Below are 20,466 nucleotides of genomic sequence, written 5' to 3'. Positions count from 1 at the left end.
TAATAGTGACTGCTGTGTTTCCAAATGCAACAAACACGCTGCATGCTGAAATGACAACTGTCATTTTCTCAGCTATAGCTGATTGTTAATTCAGTGAGATAGTGAAATTAAACTTTTGGATCTTGTGTAAGATGATGTGTATAACACTTACACTTGGCCACAGATGCAGCTTTGGCCGTGGTTTCCCAGAGAAAAAGATTCCAGAAGCTAGCTAGATAAATAATAGCTGAGTGTAAATGACTTTTAAGTTCTGTATATATATTTTAGGTTAACAGAGAGCTGAATTCCCTGTTAGCTTGAATGGATTTTCTGTGAATTGTTAATCGATTCTCATACTGTTTTTTTTTTTGTTGCCCGTGTTCTAAAACTAATTTGGTGTCTACATCTACTCTGGAAAGTAAAACGTGATGTAAGCCAGCCAAACTTAATCAAAGCTGCAAATATTGAATGGCAACAGAACAAATTGTCTGTTCAGTTTTACTGACAGACTTGTTTAAAAGTGAAAACCCTGTTATAGTTTTAGTGTGTTGTGTGGAATTGAGACACAGTTATGGTTAAATGTGAGACAAGAAGTCTATTGTTCAGATATAAGCAGAATTAAGTTGTGCAATAACAAATCCAAGCTCCAGGGGTGGATGCGCTTTGCACAGTGGTTAAGACTAATTGGGAACAATACATTCTTCATTATTTTAGAAGTGGAAAAATATGAATTTGCTTCTTCCTGAATTATTCCCTTGTAGTTTCCTAATGTAGTTACACTGCTGCAGGGAAAGTTGTACACTCGGCACGAAAACAGCTATTTGTTAGAGTACAGTATGTGCTGTACCTTTGCTTTCAATTCCTCAAGACCCACTGTTGCAACAGTGCTGGTCTGCTGCTTGTTCTTCTTCTCCTCTTTCTGCGGCCTCAGCAGACGTTTTAGTCGGTGCTTGATCACCTGGTTTTACCCATAGCACAGCAGCAGGGAGGGTGAAAGAGCAGAGGTGAGCGAGGGAGACAAGAGACGCAGCAGAGTGAAGAGTTCAGTCACTGTGATGTCTGCATTACAGTCCCTCCCTCTGATTTTGCTTTATTCATACATGTTTGGCAGTCAGCAGGTTGCTGGCTAGAAAGCTTAAAGGGGATACAGCTGAGACAGGAGTTCATTTCATGATCAGCTCTAGTAGCATGTCTTCAGCCCAGACCTGAGCGGATATTATATAGTTTCTCCAGCCTGGATATCAAATAAAACTCCTCACATGCATAATAAGCGATAAGATTTACAATGCCAATCCTGAGATTTTCTGATAATTATGTCTTAGATTAGAACACTGATATGTACTAATACACATATCACAAAAAAAAACATTCAGTCAATATTGAGAACAAATCAAATCAACAATGAAGGCACTAATGTGTTTTCTAAATAGTTACAATAGTCGGTTGAAACTGATTTCTTGTTGAGGACAATAGCTGGTAATTATTGCTGATTATATCACAGCTAGTTCTGATCTCACATTGCGATTGGCTGATGTGTGTATGCTTGCACAGGCACTGTACCTCATAGATATAATCCAGTATTTCTAAGACTGTGAGGATGCTGGCTCCAATGAATAAGCCCATCTGTCCACCAATGTCACCTGAAAAGAAGGAACACTTAATGAGAAGCACAATGGACGTAATGCCAAAGCAGTTCCTCTTTACTATTACGTAATGACAATGAAAAGTAAGTGCAGCTCCCATAACAACACCTTTGACTCTGCACCTGCAAGTCTATTTAAATATTCAGAAAAGAGAGAAAAAAGGTGACAGAAATCTTACCTAATAAACCTGCGACATCGTAGGCTTTCTTTTGCTCAATTGTTTCATAGTTCAGAGCTTCAAAGAAGATATCTAAGACCAGAAAGTTGTCTCTGGAAGAAACAAGTGGAGTGTGGATGTTAAACACGGTGAAATACACTTGTGCTGTTTTTATAATTCACTACACATCTAACATTTGAAAAAGTATCATTCCAAGTCATTTTTATGCTCACTGTAAATTGTCATGATGGGACTGTCAGGCCTCCAGCGCTTTACAAAGATCTAACCAGCGATTGTGAGATAATGAGGTGTTTCAGGGTTTAACTGAGATGAGCTGAATGAGCACTGACAGCATCCTCTGTCACTGCTACGTCTCTGATCTCTCTGGATTTAGAAAGTCTGGTAATATTAAGTGTTGCGAGGCATCAAGAGCTCTTTGGTTTAGGCATGTTTACCTTCTACTACATCCCTGCCTATTAAGCACTGAGAGGAATTACAGTATGAGAACATTGTAAATGCATTGAGTTAATTAAAATCTGAAAATTAGTAAATGTTCCATAAAAAAAAAAATAGAAGAACAGGATTAAAAGTTATAGGCCTGTCAGTGGTCACTAGAAGTTACAATGTTCATTATGCCCCGCATTAATGTGCTGGATGCAACAAACAACATGATGGTGTTTAACAAATTTATCTTAACACAAGGTCCACTTACTAGCTTTAATTTGGAGCTTTTAATAATTTATACTTTATTAATCCCGCAAGGGGAAATTACGTAATTATGTTTTCACTCTGTTGTTATTACACACATTACACACAGGCCTGAATTACACACACATGCTTACTACCTATACATGCACTAATGGAGAGATGTCAGAGTGAGGGGGCTGCCCATGGAAAGGTGCCCCGAGCAGTTGGGAGTTTGGTGCCTTGCTCAAGAGCACCTTGGTAGTGCCCAGGAGGTGAACTGGCACCTCCCCAGCTACCAGTCCACCACCATACTTTGGTCCGTATGGGACCCCATAACTGCAAAATAACTACAGACAATAATCATCTGTGCAAACCTGATTCGACAACATTGTTATGGATGTATTTTCAAAATAAATGAGGAATTTCTAGGCACACTTTTAAAAAGTTCTGGGGAAACATTTACAAAATCAATCAGAGGGGATTGAATTTCAGATTGGACCTGGCATTTGAAGTTCTTGGAAATGAAGACTGAGTGTTTTTGAAATAACAATGTATGAACTGAACAATCTGCAGTTTGTTGATTTGGAAAACATTAAGAATAGCAGAATCTGTGTGGCACCTGTAACTTACCCAAAAACAGATCTCTTTTGTAATTAATAAATCATCAGATTTGTTTGGTGTGTACACCCAAGCTATATTGCAGTTACTAGGGATGCACCAATCGACTTTTTCAGTCCGAATACCGATACCGATGCCTGGGCTTTGTGTATCTGTCGATACCCAATACCGATCCGATACCGTTGTTGAATTAATAATACACTGTATACCTTCCACCTTATACCTTCCTTCCACCATGTGGAAGAGACTAAAGGCACCAGACTTTCCTAACTAAACATTACTTTCCTAACTAAGACAACAAAAAAAAGACTAACAGAACTGGATCGGCCCGTGGATCTGTTAATTTTTCCGATCCCTGATCCAGCAATTTTGTCAACATCGGGACCGATATCCGATCTTAATATCGGATTGGTGCACCCCTAGCAGTTACTTATAGAAGGATAAATCTTTGCATAATAAGGATAACATAAATATATAGTTTTACGATTATTTTATTAAACTAATATTTGGAATTTAAGTGCTCAGTCTTGTGACGATTTTGCTATTCCTTGAGCTTTAGAAGTGTTTTCCTATTGAGGGTGGCGCTACAGGAAAAACCATGGGGACTTTAAAGTCAGATTTAATCCCAAAATATTAGCTACACAGGAGATATCTTATCTCCAAAACTGACATTTTGGTTGTGCTAAAGAAGTGTACAAAATTTAAAAGTTTTATCCTCTGAGGATCATTATTATTGTTTACTGAATTTCACAACAATCTGCTTATTTGATATTTTATCGAGTAGAAGTTTTACGTTTTAAGTGGTGCTGGAGGAAAAGGAAGGACACATTCTTACATTATTCTGTGGGGACCATGAAAATCAAACACACATTTAATTAAAAAGTGTTTGTCGAAATCATATGTTTAACAGAGTATCTCCAGAATTACATTTCATGGCAATCTGACTTGTGGTTGCCAAATTTTTTTTTGTGTTTGACGGACCTTTAGACAGACCAACCAGGATGAACCCCAGGAAAAGTACAACATCAGAATCGTATACAGTATAATAAATACATTTAATTTCCATATATGTACTTGTAATGACCTCATGGTGCCAATTAACTTGCTCTCACCAGACTTTCTAATTTCCAAGAAGATCAACTATTCACCTAAAGACAAAATATAAATTGATGCTTGTGTGAAAATATAATTGATTTTGTTTTATATTTATGGTTTTGTGTTTGTTATAACAGACTGGAGGTCATCATTGATGGCCCTTTTTTATTGAGCATCACATTTGCCCATACGTGAGTTTAGTCTTGTTGAAGGTTCCTGTCGTACCTGATGTAGTCCTCTGACTTGTCATATTTCCTGGAGAGATAGCGAGCAGAGCCCTTGCTGGGGATTTTGACCATGGAGAGCTCTTTACCGTAGCGGGTGAGATTACAGGGCGTCTCGCATGGACAGGTATCCCTACTGTTCTTTTGTAGCTGTGCTGCAACACAATGGAAACAGTGGTAGACTGGGTCAGTTTCAGCGATGATTTGTTGGCAATCACTCTACCAGAGAAACATATGAGATGCTACACAGAATCTAGAGGCAAAAACAATCTGCAACAAAGGAAAAGGTTTGAAGGATAGGGAGTGTGTACTACAAGAGTTGTGTTTTTTTAACAGCAGAACACACTGTAAACCCAACATTTACATATTATCACCTTATAAAGATGTTATGGTTTCCTTAGTAGCGTTAGCATTCACGTGGAGCTGTGTTTTTGAACACCTGGCAAATTTCAGTTCAATATTCACTCTTCCTTTAGCTCTGTTTTTGTTGTCTGGCTTTTTAGCTGCTAAGTGCTACAATATGCAAATAGCTTGCATATATATAGCACTTTTCTAGTCTTAACGACTACTCAAAGCGCTTTTACAGTACAGGCACTATTCACTGGTGGCCAAGGCTGCTATACAAGGTGTCACCTGCTCATCAGATAAACATTCACACACCGATGGTGCAGCATTGGGAGCAATTCGTGGTTTAGGACACTTCGACATGGGACTGCAGAGCCAGGGATCGAACCACTGACCTTCCTGTTCACCAGCTAGTCGCTAACTTTGTCTGTGTGCAGTTGACTGTGTGTGGAGACACAAATGGCCATTTAGGTGACACTCCCACATCACCGCACAACTCTGCACTAATGTGTGAATGCAGCCTAAGACCAAAACAATTAGCTAAAAGATGCTAAACTGCTCCGTAGTGGTGAGGGGAACTGCAGAGTCTGATAATTATCTGTGGGTTTGTAACTATGAGCAACCTCTTTCACAATGCAAATCTTAATTTGATCCATTGTTAAACTGTTATTCCATGACCACAAAAATTATGTTTTTCTGATTGGTTGGCAGAAATCTATTAAGACTGTACAACATATCAGGACACTTCAATTACAGTTCCAGTTCAACCACCATCTATGCACATTGATTAGACTGCAGGTAACCATAGCAACAGTGCTTATGGCACATGTTACGTTACCCGACAATGACAATTTAAACAGAAATTCCCTGTTTGCTTCAGTACGTGGTCATGGTGTATAAGTACAAACAAGTACAATTGTGTGCTTATAGTGGGAAAAAAGTATGTATGGGTGTGAGTGCCCGGATAGCTCAGTTGGTATATATAGAGGTTTACTCCTCGACGCATCGGGCCCAGGTTTGACTCCGACCTGTGGACCTTTGCTGCATGTCCTATCAAAATAAAGGCCGAAAATGGCAAAAAAAATAATCTTAAAAAAAATAAATAAATAAAGTAGTAGAAAGTATTTATCTCAGTTAGATGGGTAATGTTGAGGATGAACAAATCCATTAGAGCTTTTGAATGAATAATTGAACAGTTTGCAAAATCATTTAGCGGATCAAATGTCTTCTCCAGCATTGGTCTCTGCCATATAAGAAAAGAGACCAACAGACTGATATCGTTCTTGATATATTAACAAAATGATGTGTTATTCTAACAGTGTTATTTAATAACAACTGTGGCAATAGTGTTTACAGTATATCAGTTATGCCATTTGTTCAGAGTAAGGGCTCAGAAAAACACACCTAGACTCACACTCAGTTAACTTACAGGCATTAATTGCTCTCACGTTAACAAATACATATTCACAACCCTAACTCTTAAACAACACTATGTAAACAGGAGAGTAAATAGCTTTCCCCAATCTCTCTTTTTAAATTTGAAATGCATTGAGTCCAGACAAAAACACAGAGGGAGCACTGAAAGCAGTAATTTTGAATTGATGATTTATGTATTAAGTCTAACAATAAGGCCATGTGTATGCAGGAGCACGACGCATATATTCTTTGTCTGATATGGGAACAAAAAGACCTTTACAATATAAATATATAAATGATATTCTAATTTATTAACTTTCATGATGGGCTAATGTATTCACCCTATTTGAATCAGGAATATGACCCACGTGAATATGGAACACTCCTGTAAGATATATCTAAGATTTCATTCAACCATATTGAATTCAGCAAAGAGAGACATAATTAAATCTCTGGCTTATTTGGCTGAGAATTGATAATTGTACTTATATGTCTGCCATAACCATGAAAAAGATCTTTTTTTCTGCAACCGTGATGCCTTTGAAACCAAGGCGCCTTTGTTCAGCTGGAGGAGAGTGAGGTCGGAGTCAGAGCGTGGGGGGTGGAGGGGGGAGAAGATATGCAGGAATGGAGAGTTGGTTTAATATTAAATGGAGGCAGCACAGCCATCAAGCTATAAAGTGACTAAATCACAATGAGGAAAAGTAATTTCAAAATATCAAGTCTACCTCCAGGTATTTGTATTGCAGAAAAAAAAACATTCTTATCATATTTACTGAGTGTGTTTCCATGTCCCTTTGGGTGAATCTATTATAATGACAAAAGAAATGAAGGAAGATTGTTTCTTACCGAGTGCTTTGTCAACACAGTTGATTTTACTGGGAGGGCAGATATCCGCAGTTCCTGGAGAGGAGAACAGAAAATGAGTCTGATCAATCAGAAACAAAATGATCAGTGACCCGTGTCTGCTGCAATGAGGAACCGTGGCTTTGAACAACACTCCACAGTTTATTAGTCATCTTCAAATGAGGGCAGACACACGGAGGATGACTTACATTCACAGAGCATGGGCCTTCTTTGACGTCTGTCCTTGATTGCGCTGAGAAATGGAGCATGCTGGCTTCACCCATAACACATATTCAGAAAGTCTTTAAAAACCAATCAATGAGTCATTTCTTTACAGACAAACATATTGCCCAGGACACTGATGAAAGGTTTTCATCAGCAGCATAATTAATTGACAGAGGTGTGTTTGTCTGTCTGTGAAATGTTCACAGGGTTAATGTTTTCTGGAAGTCTCCTTTCCAATCACTAAGAAATGTTAATTGATACACAGTGAAATAATGTCTAATGATCTAAGTAGTGAGTCTATTCACACTTTTACCTCGTTCTGAACAGAGTTAGACTTATTCTGTCGTGGAGATAACCTGCAAAGATTTGAAACAAAATAAATCATCATTAAACATTTCAGAAATTTGGAAATTTGGTGTGCAGAGACAAAAGCTGTGCAGTGTCTATGTATGCTGTTCACACCCTAAGAACAAGAAGAACTTTAAAAGCCTTTATTTGATGGTGATCCAAATATAGAAATAGGATGAAATACTGAAATATTAATCCCAAAAGAAAAACACAGATTTGCTTCTAAGCCTCACAGTTCAGGAGTCATGAGAAAAAAATATATAAAATGTTTTATATAAATAGCCACCTCAAAAACTAATCACTTGTTCTGACACATTTTAAGAATCTGTAAAGTTGTTTTTGTGATATCCTGCTAACAAACAGATGCATAAATATGTCACCAAAAACAAGATCTACTCGGTGGAGGCAACAGCAAGAACGCCATGAAAACAACATTAACAACAACATAATTCAGTGTCTTAAGATAAACATAAGCACACAAACAACATAAAAAGACAATTGAACTAGTACAAAAGACTGAAAAAAAAAACTAGAAGCAACAGACTGTAAACAAATGTGGGATTATGTGAACACATGCTCAAGACAATTTTCTGGCATGTTAAGTAGACCTTTGCTGGATTATGTAAGTGAGTATGAGAAAGAAATGGATTACAAACATTTGTGCTGTTCTCTTAAAAGCAAACTATTAAAGTGAATACAAATCTGAGCAACAAACTGTGAACTGCTGCTGTGGCTAGAGGACTGCTGGAGAAAAGAATTGATACTGTAAATTGTGTAAGGCGCTGTGATCCTGCGTTTCAATGATACGGCACTGTGCTGCTACAGCACAGTACCGTATCATTGAACCAAGGCTGAAAAAAGATTTTCAATTCACAAGTTGGCTTTACGCTCCCTTGGTGAGCTTTTGAACCAATCACACTATGCACCCTTATGAAGGAATTTCAGCAAACTTAATATGCAACAATAAATATTATTCACTATTGATAAGTGCAGTGAACTAATGCGAGCTTCCTGATTGCTGACAGGAGCCCTCTTCTAAAGCTGGACTGGGCAAATGGCCTGGAAAAGCTTCCACATTTATTACATCTGATAAAATAAATATCATATCTGATGTAATACATCATTACAGAAAGCAAAATGGTTCTGATACTCTGTGAACAGCCCTCGCTATCTATTAATTCAAAGGTTTCCCACTCGATAGTCCTTTTTCATTCCTGTGATTGATTGGTGAGATTGAGTTTTTTTTATAGGTTTGGATCTGATACCTTGCTCAAAAGATGGGTTTGCAGTTGTGTGAGACTAAAAAACGTTAAGCGAAAGCTATAAGCTAAAGTAAGATGTTTCCATAGTTTTCCCAAATTCATGAGTTCATTGCTCACAGTGTATTGCAACACAATCACGATCTTGTAGCGAGGTAGGTACTGTCCCCCTGCAGAGCACCCAACTGATTAAAAATGTGTCTGTGTCACAGCCTGTCGAGATTAAATGATTAGCTGTGATTTCTCTCTGCAGATCAGACCACCACTTGCGGCCATTACAGCCTGCCAATAAAATGTGTGACTGATATGTAAATGCTTAACCTGAGAACCACAGTGTTTATCTTCTTCAGCCTGGTGAACAGCTTGTCAAAACTCAATAATGCATCAGTTCTGGTTAAACTATTATTACAACTTTTTTCCTACCTTAAATGTCTCATACTGTTGTTTATTTACATCAACAGATTTCCTCATGTTTGCCAAAAAAAGTTTGCGTTCAGTGACTCAGCTCTTTGACTTGATGCACCCTGGCCATGATGACGCACACACTGAGTGGCAAGTCTAAACAACTTATTTTGTGTTTGTTAAACTCACTTTTGCAACATATCCCCGATCTGAACAGAGAAATTGTGTCAATTGTAGTACAAACTACGGTGACAAGTATCTACCTCACGCAAACAACTATGTGTTGTGTCTTCTACAGTATGTGCTGTATTTATGTCTGTTTGATTATCATTCTGCCCTGCTCATATCATCACATTACAGTACCTCATTTTTTCTTCATCTTAAATATGTCCTTAAAAGGAATACAAAAATAAGAAAACACTCCATATGAATCATAAAACAACACAAAATCCTTTGTGCCACATCTTTTTAATCAGAAGAGATTTTAAATTGATTGTGTGTTCGAGGCAATCTCTCCTTGTGTAAGTCAATGCTAAATGAATCCTCTATAAAGGAGTCCTAAGAGCTGTTTACAAACCATCTACCAGCAGAAACTAAACATGAGAACAACCAGGTAATAAAACCAGGTGATAGAAAATAATTAATCAAAATAAGTCATGAGTCCCACAGGAGCCCAACAGAACAAGCCCCAAACAGCTGAGATGTATGAACAAATGGATCCAAAAGTCATTGAGAATTTCATGTAGTCTGAAGAGTCACTGTCTAGAGAGCTGCCAGCGCTGCTGAAGAGCATTCCACTCCAGATATCAAGCATCAAGGTCAGACATGTGGCAGCCAAAATTATATCTGTGGTGGAATTATTCAAGTGGGGAAAAAATGACTTGTTTTGCACAATGGGTCATCTAAATGATACAAATACTGGGCTGGCTGTTTTTTCAATCACGCTAGACCAAAACATTTTAAATAAATACTTGAAAATACTAACTCTGTTGGAATATTTTATACTTTTGATGTTCCTATTGTGAATTGTGTTACCTTATATATGCTATGTCATGACTTTGAAGTTACCACATAACATGAAAAGGATTTGTGTTGGTGTGTTTCTAAGTTACAATACATTTTGTTCTTAGTTCAGTTATCGGTTTTTACAGGTCCTGCTATAACAATAATTTGTCGTTAATCTGACAGCATGGTTTACTAATATGTGTGCATTTGTAAATTATGCGCACAAATTATTCTGCCGCCTGCTTATTATTCTGTTTAAATGTGAGGTAGGGGGATCTTACCGGGCATGTGCACCATCCTGCAGCTGCACACTCGCAGGACCTCGTTGGTCTCGCAGAGCAAACGACAGGCACTGATGCTGTATGTGTCGTACCCCGGGAATTTCTCTTTGCTGGTGGAGCGGCAGTTCCCCCAGGGCTGGGGCAGGTAGGTCAGCTAAGCACACAGAGATTTATTAGACCCCACTGTGAACCACCAGGGGCGAATGGTTGCATGAAGAAGAGTAATCTGGTGGGAGAAGGGAAACAGGGACAGTGAGCTATGATGAAGAAGACCTACCCTCTGCTCCTGACATGAAACAAAGGTCTGGAAACCCGGAGAGACGCCGAAGCCCAGCTGGTGGATATAGGGAGGCTCGTCCTGACTGTGGATCTGAACTCGGATGCCGGCCTCCAGGGACGTCTCATCTTCAGAATGAAACAGAGAACAAAGCATTGCAAAGGATAAGTACAAGGTAATTTCAGATGGCTGCCTCATCTGACACCTTGGACTCAGTTTGACTCTAACGGCAAACCATATTTCAGTCATGTTTGAAAAACACGCCAGTAGAGATTAATATTATGTGACAACTACAATGGGAACACTAATCTGAGATAGTGTATTGTGTTCAGGAATTTCCTCTTACAAATCACATTTTCCCAGTTGCAGGAATGCAATTACAGAATGCATTATTTACAGTATGTGACCCAGAGAAATGGGTGCAGGTTATTTTAAAGCCCAGCAGAGGTATCTCATGCTGTAACATATGATGGGATTACATTGGACAAATAGTGTTGAGGCTTACTTGTCTCTCTCCAGATGGGCAGATACTCATCCTGCTGGATATCCAACATGATCTCCAGTCCATTTCCCATTCCGCCCTGTTTGCTTTTCCTGGATGTCGTCTTGTTGCCATTAAAAGTGTAGCATTTCCCATATCTGGTGTAAACCTGGAAGAGAATAGATTCCTATCATGAACATGACAAAGTCCACACACTGGCTGTGACAAGATCATACTCATGGTGCATTGCAATGAAGGCAGAGATATGGAAGAAAAAAATAAATAAACAAGCTGAGTGTCTGCTTGGGCAAGTTACTCAATTATATCCACAAACCTCTGGATGCAGTCTGCTGGCTCAGTCCCTCATGGACTTTGTTGTGGATTGTATTTGAATGAATTCCCAACACCCACCACACAAACCCTGCACAATGCTGCTCAGTAGTACTACCATCCCTCTGAAATATCAAATGGCATGAGAGATTCTTTAATCTTCCTTCAAAAGAAAACAAAAGACAATAAGAGAGGCATCACGTCACCACCTATCAGAGGAGCTGTCTCTGTGAGGAACACATCATCTCTTTGTTTGTGTTTTTCATCTAAACTGCAACAGATCATTTATCTGGTATCTCCTGTGAGATTTAAAGGGACAATCTGTGATCTACATGGAAACAAAAAGATACTGTAGATCCACCAACAAAATCCAAATTAAAGGATGGTAATATGCCATCACTCCTAAAATGATTGACAGGTATTTTAATGAAACAGACTTAAACTACACACAACAAACAACAAATCTAAGTTATTAATATATTTGATCGTGATTAAGATTTGATTACATCAGTAATATGTTGCGAAAAACACAACAAGCTTATTTCAAATAATGTGTTTGTTTGCTAAACGCTGGTGTGTGTGTGTGTGTGTGTGTGTGTGTGTTTTTTTTAGCCCTTCAATAAGGGCAAAAGTGTAAGGGATGGGATACATTTACTAAATGTATACCTGAGTTAGGGTTACATTTGCTAAACATGTTGGTAAGTCCCCATTCTGAAAGCCTTTAAAAAAATCATATCGGGGTCCTTATCTCTCATTTTTCGTAATCGTATGAATATTAAGTGCACTGCAATACAAAAACAACGTTTTTTTCTTTATTTACATGTCCTTCACATGGATCAACTGGTGAGGGTGTTGACATTTTGCCTGGGACATGTTAGCTTCGTCTTTTAGCACAATATCACGGATATACCCATCAAGTCCAAGACCCATTTACAACATTCTCATTTTAAACAAGTTAGCTTAGTTATCCTAGCAGCTGATAAAATCTGCTGGCAACAGTTGTCATTTCAGCAGATAACATTGACGATTGGTGGCTAGAAATAAAAAGCCTGCTTTTTAAGAGGTAAATCTGCAACCGTTTCCTCTGCCATGCGAGAATGGAAAGCTTGACAGGCTTAGCAGCAATAACTAAGAGAGTCGGGGCATGGCGAGCTGTCCACTACATGTTGGCAAATACGTACGTAAAAAAAAAAAGGTCAGTCAAATCAGATTACTTTTATTTATTTATAATTATTTAGATGTTTCGTAAAACTGCTAAAACACGTAAGACTGCAAAAAAGAAGTTTTGGCTGACTTTAAAGATAAAAGGCTTTTCAGAATGAAATGATGGATTCAAACAGCATCAGAGTTATAAGCCTTGTCATCATCCTATTACATCTTTCCACAGAGCAAAAGAGTCATTTTTGGAATAATTTTGTCCAAACATCAAATAAAAAAGGACAGTGGTGAAAGTATAAAGTGAGAAAAATCACATTGCAGGAGAGGTCAACCGCCAAGTCGCTGGAGAAATGGCAGTGAAATAACAATCGAGCTGAATAGATGGCAGACGTATCATTACAGAGACATTGCGACAGTCCCAGCATTCTCCAAAACATCGTCATCTGTGTTCTGACTTTGATATCAGCTTGATCCACCTAATGAGTGCTGTGATGTCTAAATAAGGGATGCTGGTGGAACAACAGACACTCTCATTTACAGACCACTGGGTGTATTCACATCTGAGAAGGTTGAACAACAAATCAAAGCCACGGTTGTGTGGTTCAGTCCAGTAATTCCCTGGAACAGTGGCAATTTAGCAATATCCACAACAGTGATTAGAGCAAGAAATGAGTACCATTTACAAAAACGTGGTCTTTAGAAGGAGAGCTGTATTTTACGCAATAATAGACTCAGGCTTTTGATCTGTTTGTGTGTGTGTGTGTGTGTGTGTGTGTGTGTGTGTGTGTGTGTGTGAATACATGTTTGTATTGAGTGTGCTTTCGAATGGATTACGAATGGTAACCTTCAAAGTGAGTCTTAGTTGAGAATTCAGAGAAATGTCTGGCAGAATCACAGATCTCAGTTCGGGCTCATATGTGGTACAAAGGGGTCTCCATGGTGAAAATGTGTTCGTTCTGATGGCCAATCTGCATTCCTTTGTAAATGGTAGCAACTTTCTAGTCAGTGTGATTAGAAAATGGGAGGTGGCAAAATGGGGTCCAGGACCGGGAAGGAGTATTCAAGTGTGAATTTTGACTGACATGTGCTATTAGGTTGAAATGGTTTAATCTCTATTTGGCTGGTGCGGAGCAGTTGAAGAGGTAAGCTGCACTTATCATTGATCCTCCCTCCCGTTCATTGACACACTTAAGCCTCGGCAGGCAGACTTTATCTGATGGAGCAGGCATCAGAGGCAAAGGAGGATTTCACTTTAGAAATGCTCCAAACACCCCGACCAAGTGCCTGGTTTCCGCTCCAAAACTTTGGGCTCTGGAGGACGCCAGTGCGTTCACAAATTATGTCCCCAGAGAGTACAGCAAAGTTTTCCCCATCATCTCACCCAGGAAATGGTTGTTGGCAGAGCTTACACTAGTTTATTTCTCTGTCTCTGAACCCCCCACTCTTCTCTTCCTGCATCTGCAATGTGATTGATGGAGCATTTTTCTCTTGTTACATCTTGCACCAAATTTAGCAAAGGTAACAGGGCAGACTTGGGAAATTCCCAAGTGGGGACTTGGCACTGCTGTTGACAAGCTGAAACAAAGCAGCAGCATGGCAGTTACAAACCAAATGAAAAGAGGTTTTGTACTCCTCTGACTGACTCAAGTTGTTTACAAGAGCTAATTATTGCGGCACTTAATGTAGCATGGTTCACTTTGTTGTCATTCGGAGGTCTAAAACAATATCACTCCATTCGACAGACTTTTAGATAGTTATAGAAAATAGAACCAAACGTTTTCAGTTCTGTACTATTCTGTGAGTTAGGTCTGAACACCAACCTGAAACTCTCTAACACACTTAATATGTTTTAATCTCATGTTGTTCTGTTATGTATGTGCTGTATTTGCACAATATATATTATTCTGTTTCTCTCTTCTCTTTTGTTTTAATTTGACTATTCAAGGCTGGAATACCTACTGGGCAACCTGGCCCAAGGCCCCATAACCTCAGGCCACATGTTCACTGTGTAGCAATTAGCTTGAATAATTGATAATTTGTTTGTCAACAGTGTATGCACCACTAAAAAGTAATATAAACCTAGAATAAGAAGGGCTTTAGAGGGCTATAATTAATATTCTTATATTAATAATGGACCATATAAATAATTAATAGGACTCGCTTGGTCGCTGGACCCTGAAAACAAAGTAGCAAAATGGAATTTCATCATTTACACTTGTGCTTTTCTACAGTGACATGTCAAAGTGTTTTCTTTGAAAAAAGGCCTATTGTTTTGGTTTTACGGCCTGCAACTGTACTGTTTGGATTCAGTCTCAACACTCTCATAGTGTTGTTTTTCGGCTGCGGACAACTCCAAAAACCCACTGAACCTGACAAAGTTAGTGTCTAGCTGGTGACCATAGTGGAACATTTAGCAGATATTTTTCTCAGGAGTTGGTGGAGACCAAGACAGAGCATGTGGACGCACACATGACGGTAAATAAATGCTCATGTTGTTACATATCTGATGAATAAATAAAAAGCCAATGATTATGCTAAAAAGGTCTCCATAACAACTGTATAAGGTTGTAATATGTCAACATTTACAGCTTTTTTCTGCTGCTCCCGAGTGGCCAAACAAATCAGGTAATGCTGGTTTAAGGTCTTGCATTTTTACCTTATTGTGATGCTTACAGAGGGATCCTGTGTCAAAATGTAATTCTAACCCCGTTTATTAGTAAATAAATTTGTGGTTGAATGAAATTACAACAAACCAACTTACACAGCAAACCTGGAGAATGACAGTATTTCAGAATAAGAGTATTTGTAGGTTTTTGGGTCTCTGTGTACTATACATGATGGCCACTTAACAGAATACATACATATAATGCAAAGACAATGGGAAGAACAAGGGTGGTGAGACCACTTGATTAGACGGTAAAGTATAAACACCTTAAGATGGAGCCCTCATCTAGCCTATAGCAGCAACATACTTTGGAAAAATGCCCAACTTCATGTCATTTGCATATACTGTACTGTATTTTACCAACTATAGCCTAATTGTATTAAATGTCAAATCATTATGTGTCTTTTGCCAGTGTTTTTTTTATTTCAAAGTGCCTTGTTTAATTTTCTGTCTCTCCATGCTAAATGCATTAAGAGACCAACCCCTTACCATGTAATTCATAAGCTCTCGTGGGGAAAACCCTTTAACACCCTCTTTATGGCCTATTCTGACAGTCCCATGGCACTTTTCCTTTTAAATAACCTGCAGGAATCACTTTAGTGCTTCTCCGGAGGACATCCATTTCCAGGGATGCTGCGTGTCATCGGGTAGCTCTCCGAATATGAAGAAGAAGGATTTGAATTAATTTACGGAAGGTGGTGGAATATGCCAGAGCACTGATTGGCAGTTGAAACCATTAAGGCTGGCTCATGCAGGTTTAAGGTTGAGACAGAACGTTCTTTGATTTAATGGCTTCATTACAACCTCCCAGCAGAAAAACTCAAATCACAATGTGACATGAACTGAATATTTACATGGTATTACTGAACGTTTTCGCAACAGTGTATGCAACAGGACTGCCAGTCAATGTACTACACTGCAAAAATCTCTCTCTCACAAAGTTATTTTATCCACGATTAACTTTTTAAAACTGTGCTGATACAACCATTAACGATTAATTTTGTTTCAATAATTTTCTTTTTCTAATTCTAGTGAAGTGGTTATTCTGTTATTCTTGTTTGAAGATACTTGGTATAAGGGAAACTGCACTGCGAGCAAATGGAACTGTCTTATCCTATTGGCAGACATGTTGTCTTGCTGTAAGAAAAACACACACAATATGAGACAAAATGACACATACACAGGGAAGTTAAATGGACAAAATGTAATTTATACACACGCCGTTTGCATGAGGGATCTGTTTGACAGAAAACATGCTTTACTTTCCTGCCATAAAGTCAAGGAATTAAAAAGTCTAAATGTTTGACTACATTCACACTGCAGCTAAAAGTGTCCCAGTTCACATTATTATGGACTATATGGATAGATGAAACATGCTTTTTGTTTTTTATTGCTCAATCGTCCCTTTTAAACAAGCAGCCAAATCAATAAATCAGCACTGCCATGTCAATGCATAAATCTTACATAATGCATCTGAGACAATGTCATCGTTTTTGCCCTAAAAAAGTACTGAAGGCACCTCAAGTCGCTCAAAACTGTTGTACAAGAGGACGTGATGACGAAGAGAACATGATGTCTTAATCTTAGGTCCCTCTAAACAGAAAAAGTCTTCAAAACAGAAAAATTTAAATAAACATGTTTTGCTGTATTTCTTCCTTTTACCCTTGATACTCCAATTTGTCCCAGATACAAACATTCACTCTATGAAGTGACTGTTTCCCTCTCACACTCTCAATACAGACAGAGAAAAAATAAAAAGACATAAAGAACAATGGAGGGCCATACAGTAAGGCAACAATTAATTGCTTATGATCTTTGTTAAACAACAAAAGAGGTGGAGGAAAAAAAGATTATCTCCACAACATCATGAAAAGAAAAAGGCCCTCTGACCCTCTCATGGGGTGGACAAAACATTTGCACCTTTCAATATAAAAAAGTCGACAACATCACTATCCACAGCCTTATAAATGGCCATAGAGTGGAATAAAAACTTGACAACAAAAGCTGATTTATGAGCTTCATTAAGATAGGGCGTATTACAGTGCTATTGCATTGCATTAGATTTGACACAAACTGCTAACTCAGTGTATTTTCTTAATTTATCTGAGACTCAACACAAAAATCCCTTTAACGATCTGCCTCTACTGTGACAGAACTGCCAGGAGTCTTCAGAACTCATGGACAAGGCTAACAGCAAGGCTGCAGACATTCTGAGCATTTTTATTTAGCTCAAGATTAGAAAAGAAAAATGATTGTGATGTGTTAACTCAGCGCCCATGTTAGCAAAAACTGACAAGAAGTGATAAGAACTCATTGCTAAATCTTTCTTCTTCTCATGCACCACGGTTAAGCTGCATAATTCATAAATAATCCTCAATCAAATGTCAGGCAGATTACTTTTATCCTAGGTCAGTGCATTGAGATCTCGACAACTGTGGGGAGTAAATACAAATCTAGCTAACATCATAACCTCCCTAATACCCCCCCCCCCCCCCCCTCTGTTAGTCTCTGAATATATCAGAGACTAACAATTTGGCTAAACAGAGGAGAGGCTCAAACATGAAGCCTAAACAGTGCAGACTGGAATGTGAAGCACACAAGTTTTGCACCATTAACCTCCATCTTAATGTCGGCACCAGGAACGCAGCTTTGGATTGCCATTCAACACTTTACAGTTATTCTGTATCAATTCCGACCTTCATTACACAACCAAGTGCAGAGATCTCAAATGTACAGTAGTTTAATATAGTCATTCAAGTGAGGTAAATACTGTGTAATCAGCAGTTGTCATCATGGTTGGTCTTACTCTGCAGTTAGGTCAAAATATACGTTTAATAAATGTGGTCATTTCCACAAATAATCAAAAAACATTTAAATGAAGGCTGGGTATAATGAGTGTTCCCAGAAGACCTTCTAATTAATAAGAAGAAAAGCAAATGTCACCTTTTCTGATTATTCATTGACCCACAGTGTTCATGATCATACACTGAGGTAGGTACAAGGTGGTGAATTTACTTGATAATTTTAAGTAGTGTCTCTTTTCATTTTGCTTTCCCGTTTGACTAAATACCATACATTAAAATAATGATCTCCGATATATAAACCTGCAGGGCTTGTTTCAGTCATTAGTGTAGGAGTTCTGACTCATCTCTTCTCTGCCTTTGCTGCCCTCTTTCTTGTTTCCTCCGACAGAGCATCAAAAATAAGTGGAGCACCAAAGTCAGAACAGTGCACTCAGCAAACCTCTCTCTCTTCAAATGTTAGTATTCCAAAAAAAAAACGTTCTTCCCCCACCCCCCTACCCCATGCTGCTATTCCCCGCATATCCGAGCATACTCAGCTAATGGAGCAGGGAGAGATGCTCTTGAAAGAGAGGTTGAAAATGGACAGGCTCTCCAGCACAATACGGCAACTCACAAATAGAACAGTCCACGACATGCAGCACTCTCAGAGACGTGAAAGCTTCCTTTGAGTACAGTCTGCACTAACAACATGGCCATGGGCCCATAAAGGTGCTGTTTTATAAATGTGATTAGAAACTACTGTCATAATGGGGATAATTCATCTGGATCACCACAGTGAGACAGGTCCCTAATCAGTCCTTATGTGTAATTGAGATGAATCATTTCCTGCAGCGAGAGCTTGTGCCTGGGTCTAACCAAAATGGTAATAATTCTTGACCTTAAGAGTCCAACAGAACAGCGCCTATTAATTATGCTCCATATGGAACAATAGTTCTCATTATCCATTTATGTACATTACGTAAAAAGAGTCAACCTGGATGGCTATTTTCATGTCAAAGTGTCTTCAATCCTCTAGATAATAGCTCGAAAAACTGTTCTGACAACATATTGTATAATCCCTGGCATATTTTGAGTTCTGTCAAACTCTGGTTCATCTGAGTCATTCAGGACTCTCCGTGTCAAACCTTACAGCGCCTCTGGTTAAGCTATGGTTATTTTTTGGCCTATGGTGGTTTAGGAACAATTTCAGGCTATTTATTCCACTCCAGCGCTCAAGGTCATGGATCAGAAGGGAGGAGTAGAGTACAGTCATGCTGAATGTATGAGCTAATGGGGCTCTCAAGATAGCAAAGAAGCATATTGCCGCTATACATGAGCCAAGTATGCTTCCCTTTTCCACTTCACCTCATTTTGCCCACAGTTCTGATCAGTCATTCAGTATGGTCCGCACTGATACAGCTAAGGAGAAATCTGCCCTGGGCACTGCGCCGGCAAACAGTCCCGCCTTAGGCATTTGTCTAACTGTCGACTTTGTTTTTCTGCAGTCATTTAGATATTCAGGTTTAATTAAGGTACCTCTGTCATTAACACAGGATTTCATTTCCTAAGCTCTCAATCTCGCAACACTCTCTGCTTCTCTCAGACTCTGGCACCCACTCCAAAACACAAACACTCCCACCCAACTGCCACTGAAGAAACGCCGTCACAGTTCCCTGGCCAAACTTTTATTTAGTATTCATCATAACCAAGACACCTGCTTGGCTGTTTTTCTTTCCCAGGGAACTCTGGGGAAATGATATCTGTTGGATTGGAGCCACATGTTAGGGTTGATGAAACTGCCAAAGAGGAAAAGCAGGATCTACTATCTCTTGACATGAATCATCAATATAAAATATGATGTCCCTTCAGGGATATGAGAGTTACAGATGCAAATAAATATCAGCTGCTAGCTCTTGTCATTTTGTGAGAAGTTATTCATAACTGAGCATGTATCAACATAAACAAATGCCTGTGATTGCAAGTATTTTATTAAATGCAGCTGCTGCATGAGATAATCATACTATGTCTTTTGTTCTCCTCTTGTACCCGTGTAACATGTAATGTCTTGGGACTCCTAATGACATGCAACACTTGCTTTATTCACAAGATGGTGCAATAAGTGCACTTACTTACCCACTTACTGACTCACTTATCCAAACCTTAGCCTTTTGGTGAGCACAACAGTGAAACTATATTTGTCTCTCAACATTTATGAGCATGGGGATTCATGTTTTTCATGCTA

At 38.8% G+C, this 20,466-nt stretch overlaps 1 protein-coding gene across 2 annotated transcripts in view; it reads right to left on the bottom strand.

The window, feature by feature from the left end:
- Positions 1 to 20,466, bottom strand: part of asic4a (acid-sensing (proton-gated) ion channel family member 4a) — a 90,799-nt gene that overhangs the window by 5,667 nt on the left and 64,666 nt on the right. For both annotated transcript variants that reach the window (XM_031281657.2, XM_031281655.2), the window contains exons 2-9: positions 11,313 to 11,457; positions 10,808 to 10,935; positions 10,531 to 10,684; positions 7,014 to 7,067; positions 4,405 to 4,558; positions 1,801 to 1,892; positions 1,540 to 1,619; positions 827 to 937 (exon numbers count right to left, since the gene is read on the bottom strand). In XM_031281657.2, coding sequence (XP_031137517.1) covers positions 827 to 937; positions 1,540 to 1,619; positions 1,801 to 1,892; positions 4,405 to 4,558; positions 7,014 to 7,067; positions 10,531 to 10,684; positions 10,808 to 10,935; positions 11,313 to 11,457 — 918 coding nt within the window. The remainder of the gene's footprint in view (positions 1 to 826; positions 938 to 1,539; positions 1,620 to 1,800; positions 1,893 to 4,404; positions 4,559 to 7,013; positions 7,068 to 10,530; positions 10,685 to 10,807; positions 10,936 to 11,312; positions 11,458 to 20,466) is intronic.

This window comes from Sander lucioperca, chromosome 8 (genome assembly GCF_008315115.2).
Source record: "Sander lucioperca isolate FBNREF2018 chromosome 8, SLUC_FBN_1.2, whole genome shotgun sequence".
NCBI lineage: Eukaryota > Metazoa > Chordata > Actinopteri > Perciformes > Percidae > Sander > Sander lucioperca.
This window is presented reverse-complemented; position numbering and strand designations above follow the sequence as displayed.